This window comes from Coregonus lavaretus, assembly GCF_964263955.1.
Source record: "Coregonus lavaretus genome assembly, chromosome: 18".
Lineage (NCBI taxonomy): Eukaryota > Metazoa > Chordata > Actinopteri > Salmoniformes > Salmonidae > Coregonus > Coregonus lavaretus.
Window position 1 is genome coordinate 35,809,702 of NC_140005.1, and position 8,267 is coordinate 35,817,968.

Genomic DNA, 8,267 nt, shown 5'->3' on the forward strand with positions numbered 1-8,267 from the left:
TAAGGCGAAAGGCTTACATATCACGAGAAGGGAATGAAGCAGACTTCTAATGAAAAACCAGTCAATCCACTCTTGTGGACTACAAGTATCAAACAAACATTTACACTTGTATGCGTTTTCAACCAATTACAGTGCATTTCCACTCTCAAGTCATAACATTTGTTCTTTCAGATAAGGGGAAACATTATATTACAGGTGAGGGTATAGGTTTCCCTATCTATAGCCAACAAAAATACATGTCATACATTCTGTGCTGTATACAGTGCTGTGCCCATAGAAAAAAGTACTGTGTATTTACTGGTAGACATCAGCATAGCATAGATAACATCTGAGTGTAAACCCTCATAGAGGAAAGAGCAAGAAAGTCCTTCAGTAGCGTTCCACCCACTGAGAATAACCTTTGGCTTCGTTCTACCATTCAAACAGTTCTATTTCCAACTCACGCGCAGATCTCTAGGAGCAGCTTGAATGCCATATAACCAATATCTCTTCCTTGTAATGTATGACTCATGTCTGAGAAGCTCTTACAACAGACCGATGGCAGTCCACCTTATTGAACTAACAGCATGTGAAAACGAAATCTGATATTCTTATGATTCATATGTCACTATTGATTTAACCAGCCAGTGTGATATTCTCCTCCAATGTGTTTTGAGAAGAAGGCGAGGAGACAGGATGCACGGATTCAAGTAAAGACTAAAGAGACTGAGTAAAGACTATTGAGAAACAGCCCGGTAGAGACTTACCGTTAACATGGAGTACAGATGGCGAGGAAGTGACATCAACCTTCCGTACTCCCCCCAGCCACCAGACCACCTCCACTGGGTCCGGGGGGCCCACAGCAGCACACGTCAGGTTAAAGGGCACCCCAGGGAATGTGGCTACATCTTGGGGCTCAAGTATAAAGTGGGGGACACCTGGAGATAGATGGGAACAGAGAAAGAGAGAGAGAGGGGTAAATCCATTTTAATTCAATAATTTCGACAGCACCCCTTTTGATTTGAGCGAAACCTTCCATACATATTTGCCCATTGTAGAAGTGCTCAGAAAGTGACTTTTTGGACCTGAATGCCAAAACATTCAAGAGATAAAAAGGTGCTTAAAGTTTACGTCAATTATCTAAAATCGCATAAACTTTTTTAATATTTGTATATGTTGTAGCTTAGACCGACCCTATTTTACATAATCTAAGGTTTTTGTGTTGTGCCCGCCACCGGTTGAATACAGGGTTGTTGTCATGTTTTGGCTGATAAATGTACTAAAATGGGAATACTTTAGAATGTTACCACAAAGACGGTTGGATTATCTGTTGTTTTAAATTATACGGTCAATCCTCCATAGGGAACCCATTGAAATCATAGAAATATAGAATACACATGACCATTTAAGTTGACAGGCGGTGGGTGGACCAGCGGCCATCTTTGTGGTAGTAATTAGAAATTAAAATGTCAATAGTGTACCAGCTAAATTGCTGGATAGGTCCATTCTACGAATTCTATTTCTAGGATTGAAATGTCACCCACCCTGTATTCAAGAGCATGTTGTGTCTCAACCAATGGCGGGCACAACACAAAAACTTCAGATGATGTAAAGTAGGGTCTAAGCTACAACATATGCGAATCTGAAAAAAGTGTACATGTTGTTTTTACTAATAACTGTAAAAGGGTTTTTTTTAAATTCAAGAAGTTATAAAATAGTTTGACAACCCTGTTTGAAGCTTTTAAATTACATCAAATTCAACCGTTTATGTTTTCCAGTGATGAAGACATGGATGTCTCATGGTATGAAGAATGGGTCAACTTTGAGCACCTTTATCTCCTGAATTGTTCGGCGTTCAGGTCCAAAAAGTCACTTTCTGACCACTTCTTCCATAGGCAAACATGTATGGAAAGTTGTGTTTAAATCAAAAGGGATGCTGTCAAAAAGTGATTGAATTCATATGGATTTACCAAGACACAGGCATGCAGACAGAGGGCTAAATGTATTGATTTAAATGTATTGATTGATTTACCCTCTACTGTTATCCAGGCGGGCTCAGAGGAGATGGTCAAGCCATGGAACTCTACCTCACACCAGTACTTCCCTGCATCCTGCTGCTGGACAGACTTCACACTGAAACCACCCGGACAGACAGAGACATTGATTCCCCTAGTACTTTACATGAGAGTATGCTAAATATTGCACATTTCAAAATGATAGAGGAGGGGAGACCCATTAGGCAACATTTAGGTAAAAGCCCATCACATAATTGGGTAGGAGAAGAAAAACAGACAATAAAACAAAGATAAATAACCCCTTGAGGATATGTTGAGGGATGGAGTAGGACACTAACTAATTGGATCAATAAAGTAGCTTGGGGCAGGAGTACACAGTGCATTTATGTTAGTAGTCACTCAGGAAACCATTGTGAGCATTGACAGGTCATATTCACTCATAGGTATGGTATCCCACTTCTGACACCAATCGTCACCAAACTCACCACTCCAACCAACAACCAATGAAGGACTAGTCACTGGACCACAGAAATATGACAGAAATGATAGAATGATATCTATTACATCATTCTAGTTCTTTAGACTAGACATAGCATATGGTGAATGTCCCTGATATCTAGGACATTCTTGTTGTGTGATGATGAGCAGGAAACAGGAAAAATGTTTCAGACTTTAGAGAAGTTCAAACTGCAGACCTTTGAGCTTCAGTGCCCAGTACATGTGCATGAGATTAACAGAAAACGGCTGCCACTGGCGATGCAAGTTCACTTTACCAGCAGGTCCAGCAGTCTGCCTCAAGCTTTAAGTTACTCACAGTCACAGGCAGCTGACTGCATTCCAATCCTGCCTGCCCCTCTTTGGGGTCTGGTTTACCTGCTGTGTCGGTTACGGTAAGGGTAGACCACTGTCTGTCTCCACTCCAGCCATGTTATTTACAGGTTCTTTCTCTTTCTGCCAGGAACAAAGCATCCCCAAGCTGATTATTAAACCTCCCCCAACACCACCCAAACCTGCTAAAATCCTGTAAGTTCTATTCTGCCATATTTAGCAGACCTGGGTTCAAATACTATTTGAAATAATTTGCTTGATTAAGCTTACCCATTGCAATTTGAACCAATAGAAAAGTCCCAGAAGTGAAAATCCCACCTACATGGCACTCCAGGCAGGCTAAAGAAAACGCTCAAAGTATTTGAAAGATTTCAAATAGTATTTAAACCCAGGTCTGATGTTGAGTCAGAGGGGGAGAAAGTATTCAAAGCCAGGAACAGCATCACTACCTCTATTTACGATATTACACCGCATGTTTCTCCATAACACAGAACAAACTCATACCATAACACGCCATGCCTGCCTACATGCTGTTGGCTATTACCTGTAGTAATACCTCCAAACATCCACAGCATATTTAAGGCAGACTGACAACGTTATTGAATTCACACAAGAGCGAAGACTTTTGAAGGATAAAAAACAATGCTTTAAGCTACAATTAATGTTATTTGACCAGCTTTATGATTAAACTTAGAAGCACTTTCTCTGATGTTTCAACTAACTGCCAGGATAGCTCCATCTGGTGATGGTGAGTGAGCTCAGTGCTTTGCAACACTTCAAGTAAAGGTTAGTTTGCTTGCGATAAGGATGATGATTTGCAAAACAGCCTCCCAATGATTTCTGGTGAAATAGATTGAATTCAGCATTGTGAAATCCAATTGCTCTCTGTGCTTAGTTCTGTCAGATGGAGTAGAGTACCTATCTGTACCCGTCTAAACAATGGTAGTGTAAGGATGGTGATAAGAATGACCATGGACACTGGGAGAAAATCTAAACTGAAGCATTACTCATCAACCCTTGCTCTTTCCCCCAAAAGCCGGAGTGACTGATAACAAAATAAAAGTCCCACATTATGTTCTCACAATAAAGGTCTCACAGTAGGAGACTGAACCAAAGCGCTGACCTGTGGAAGGTCTCCCAGTGGTGTTGCTCCACGGTGATGTACATCTGGTCTGTGCTGTACAGCTTCTCTCCGTCCTTCATCCACACGATCTCCGGCTCACTCAGGCCCTCGATGGAACAACCCAGGCGAGCCATGTTGCCCTGGGTTACCGTGAGGTTGGTGGGGTTCTTGGTGAACAGGAGTCCTAGAAGTCAAAGGTCAGGAGACACCAGAGTTCATTGTGGTCCTTTCTTCTTCACTAGGGGTCCTTCACTACTCTAAATGACATGATGTGGAAGAAAAGATAATGGATGGGATCTAAGGCTATGTTAGACTCCAACACACATGCAGTAGTGAGCATTACAGGAAAGCTAGCTAGATACCCCTCAAAAGGTAGCCTACAAAATGTTTTTTATGTGACCACATTTTCCAAAAACTCTGTTAAATAACTCCTCCGAATTAAGATTCGAAGATGTCTGCAGAAATAATGGGGTGTCAGCTATGACATGACAGCCTGAGTTAGAAAAATATATTTTGGTTATTGAACAGTAAGTGAAGTGGATTTACACCTGGTAAAATAATTGCCTTTACGGAATTGCATCATGGGTCCCTGATCTATGCTACACATAAATGCATAATTATGGATATGAATGTCATTTTCTTCATGGTAATGTATCCTAAATAGGTACACAAAAAGGTAGAAATATGCAATATCTTATTTTGCATATTTGGGTATTATTCTACACACTGGCTATTATTTTAATGAGCTCCGCCACCAAACAAGACCAAAATTGGTTGGTCCGGACCAAATCTGAACCAATCATAGATGTTTATGTTTCACAAGTTGTTACATCAAAGTACAGCACAGTAGAGCTCAGTAGAGTATAGTATAGTTCAGTGCAGTAGAGTATAGTCAAGTAGAGTATAGTTCAGTATATTATAGTGTACTCTAGTGTGCTCTACTGAACTCCACTGTACAGGACTATACTCTACTTTTCTTTATTGTACTATACTAAACTTTTCTGTACTGTACTGTGCTGTCCAAACTTGTGAAACATTGACGTCCTATTAAGAAACACTATAGCTGGAAGGAAAGTAGTGTAGAGACCTCACAAAAAACAATTGGGCAACAACAAATCCAATCCCATATAGACAAGTTCCTGGACAAAACATTTTACTGCAATAGTGAAGGTGTAAACTTGGCAGTAGAAAGCCTAAACTGTATATTTAACCTTTCAACTTCCCTATCAAATGTAAATGTCAAGCAGACAACCTAAGAAAATTAACAACAATGACAAATGGTTTGATGAAGAATGCAAAACCCTAAGAAAGAAATTGAGAAACATATCCAACCAAAAACACAGAAAACCTGGGCCTACACCTTCACTATGGTGAAACACTAAAACAAAAAAGAAATACACTAAGAAAGAAGGAAGAAGACGTCAAAAATCAGCGTAGTTAAAGAATCTAACCACTTCTGGGAAAATTGGCACACACTGAACAACAACACAAAGAGCTACCTATCCAAAATAGAGATGTATGGATAAACCACTTCTCAAATCTTTTTGTCTCCATAACAAAGAAAAACAGCAAAAACATATACATGATTAACTACAAATCATAGAAACAGCTATTAAAGATTACCAGAACCCACTGGATTCTCCAACTACAGGACAAAATACAACCCAAAAAGGCCTGTGGTGTTGGTGGTATCCTAAATGAAATGATAAAACATACAGACCACAAATTCCAATTGTCTATACTGAAACTCTTTAACATCATCCTCAGCTCTGGCATCTTCCCCAATATTTGGAACCAAGGACTGATCACCCCAATCCACAAAAGTGAAGACAAATTTGACCCCAATAATTACTGTGGAATCTGCGTCAACAGCAACCTCTGAAAAATCCTATAAGTATCATCAACAGTAGACTCCCAACATTTCCTCAGTGACCATTTCCTCGTTACCAATTTTTGGGAAATTCTGTTACACAAAAATCATAAACAAAATTGATATCAGTAAAAGCACTATAACTAAGTGATAGGTCTACCTTTACTGGTTACTTCTGTGAACTTTCATTATAAAATATCTTAAAGATGTGGGTTTTTGTTAAAGGAATTAAGGCAAAAGGAAATGTTTCTTAAACTTACAGATGGCAGAAAATGTATCCTATACTAAATATGCAGTGCATTCGGAAAGTATTCAGACCCCTTCCCTTTTTCCACATTTTGTTACGTTACAGCCTTATTCTAAAATTGATTAAATAAATAAAAATCCTCATCAATCTACACAATACCCCATAATGACAAAGTGAAAACAGGTTTTTGTAATGTATTAAAAAGGAAAAAAAATAATTCCATATTTACGTAAGTATTCAGACCCTTTGCTATGAGACTCGAAATTGAGCTCATGTGCATCCTGTTTTTCCATTGATCATCCTTGAGATGTTTCCACAACTTGATTAGAGTCCACCTGTGGCAAATTCAATTCATTGGACATGATTTGGAAAGGAACACCTGTCTAAATAAAGGTCCCACAGTTGAAAGTGCATGTCAGAGCAAAAACAAAGCAATGAGGTTGAAGGAATTGTCCGTAGAGCGCCGAGACAGGATTGTGTGGAGGCACAGATCTGGGGAAGGGTACCAAAACATTTCTGCAGCATTGAAGATCCCCAAGAACACAGTGGCCTCCAACGTTCTTAAATGGAAGAAGTTTAGAACCACCAAGACTATTCCTAGAGCTGGCCGCCCAGCCAAACTGAGCAATCGGGGGAGAAGGGCCTTGGTCAGGGAGGTGAACAAGAACCCAATGGTCACTCTGACAGCACTCCAGAGTTCCTCTGTGGAGATGGGAGAACCTTCCAGAAGGACAACCATCTCTGCAGCACTCCACCAATCAGGCCTTTATGGTAGAGTGGCCAGACGGAAGCCACTCCTCAGTAAAAGGCACATGACAGCCTGCTTGGAATTTGACAAAAGGCACCTTAAGGACTCTCAGACCATGAGAAACAACATTCTCTGGTCTGATGAAACCAAGATTGAACTCGTTGGCCTGAATGCCAAGCGTCACATCTGGAGGAAACCTGGCACCATCCCTACGGTGAAGCATGGTGGTGGCAGCATCATGCTGTGGGGATGTTTTTCATCAGTAGGGACTGGGAGACTAGTCAGGATCGAGGGAAAGATGAACGGAGCAAAGTACAGACAGAGATCCTTGATGAAAACCTGCTCCAGAGTGCTCAGGACCTCAGACTGGGGCGACGGTTCACCTTCCAACAGGACAACGACCCTAAGCACACAGCCAAGACAACGCAGGAGTGGCTTCGGGACAAGTCCCTGAATGTCCTTGAGTGGCCCAGCCAGAGCCCGGATTTGAACCCAATCTAACATCTCTAGACCTGAAAATACCTGTGCAGTAACGCTCCCCATCCAACCTGACAGAGCTTGAGAGGATCAGCAGAGAAGTGGTTTTATTTGGCCCACCAAGTTTTCTGAGCAAAAAACATTTTTTTTCATTGTTGGACATAAAAGTAATAATAATAACAATAATAACAATACGACACTTTTATCCAAAGCGACTTACAGTCGTGTGTGCATACATTTTTACGTCTGTAAAAACACCAGGAAATCCACTCCAAGCCCTTTTAATTTCATTAATCTGTTCCCAAGTATTCCCACGCATAATAGATAGACACGTAATCGTATACAAATGTAAGGAAGGTTTGACATTATTATGTTTCAGTCAAACATTATATCTGTTTGGGCTTTTTGGAGTCTACAAATAATTTATAATTATGTTCTGTCAGCGGCTGAATCTAGTTGATGATCCTTGCTGTAGGCCTATGTAAAAATAGTATCCTTTTAAATACTTGGAGCCAATGGAATAGGCCCAAAACGGCAAACCCCAAAATAAATTAAACACCTCAAATCCTTAAGTATTTGTCAGAATGTATTTGACCCAGGTCTTGATAGGGAGTCCTACTGTAACTTTTGGAGAGAGAACACTCAATTGTGTGCAGAACACCTAAGCGGTGGTGTTGGTCCCTTGTTTTGGACTATCAACCCCTGAAATAACATCGATCGGTGTTGACAAACAAACGCTGAACAAACGCATTCCGCCAAACGGAGTTCAACAGTATAGCCTAATTAGAAATTCATGAGACGTAGCCGTGCAGTCTAGTGATAATTGCTCAAACTTACCATGGATTGCTCTACTACTTTGTGCCAAGAAGAGTATGATCCAAAGATAAATGGTCATCTTTTCAACATCTGGTTCACAGTTTGAGCCTCTTTTCCACAAATATACGAATTCCCAAGTTTTTAACAGTCGATGCCCTGAGCTA

The 8,267-nt window shown here is 40.5% G+C and overlaps 1 protein-coding gene across 1 annotated transcript in view; it reads right to left on the bottom strand.

Moving 5' to 3' along the window:
* LOC311145999 (tyrosine-protein kinase receptor TYRO3-like) overlaps positions 1–8,207 on the bottom strand; it is a 32,056-nt gene extending 23,849 nt beyond the window's left edge. Inside the window, exons 1-4 of the mRNA XM_084182430.1 lie at positions 8,125–8,207; positions 3,946–4,129; positions 2,012–2,112; positions 747–917 (exon numbers count right to left, since the gene is read on the bottom strand). Of these exons, the coding sequence (XP_084038556.1) occupies positions 747–917; positions 2,012–2,112; positions 3,946–4,129; positions 8,125–8,182 (514 nt within the window). The 5' untranslated portion in view covers positions 8,183–8,207. The remainder of the gene's footprint in view (positions 1–746; positions 918–2,011; positions 2,113–3,945; positions 4,130–8,124) is intronic.
* Between the last annotated feature and the right edge of the window lie 60 nt (positions 8,208–8,267).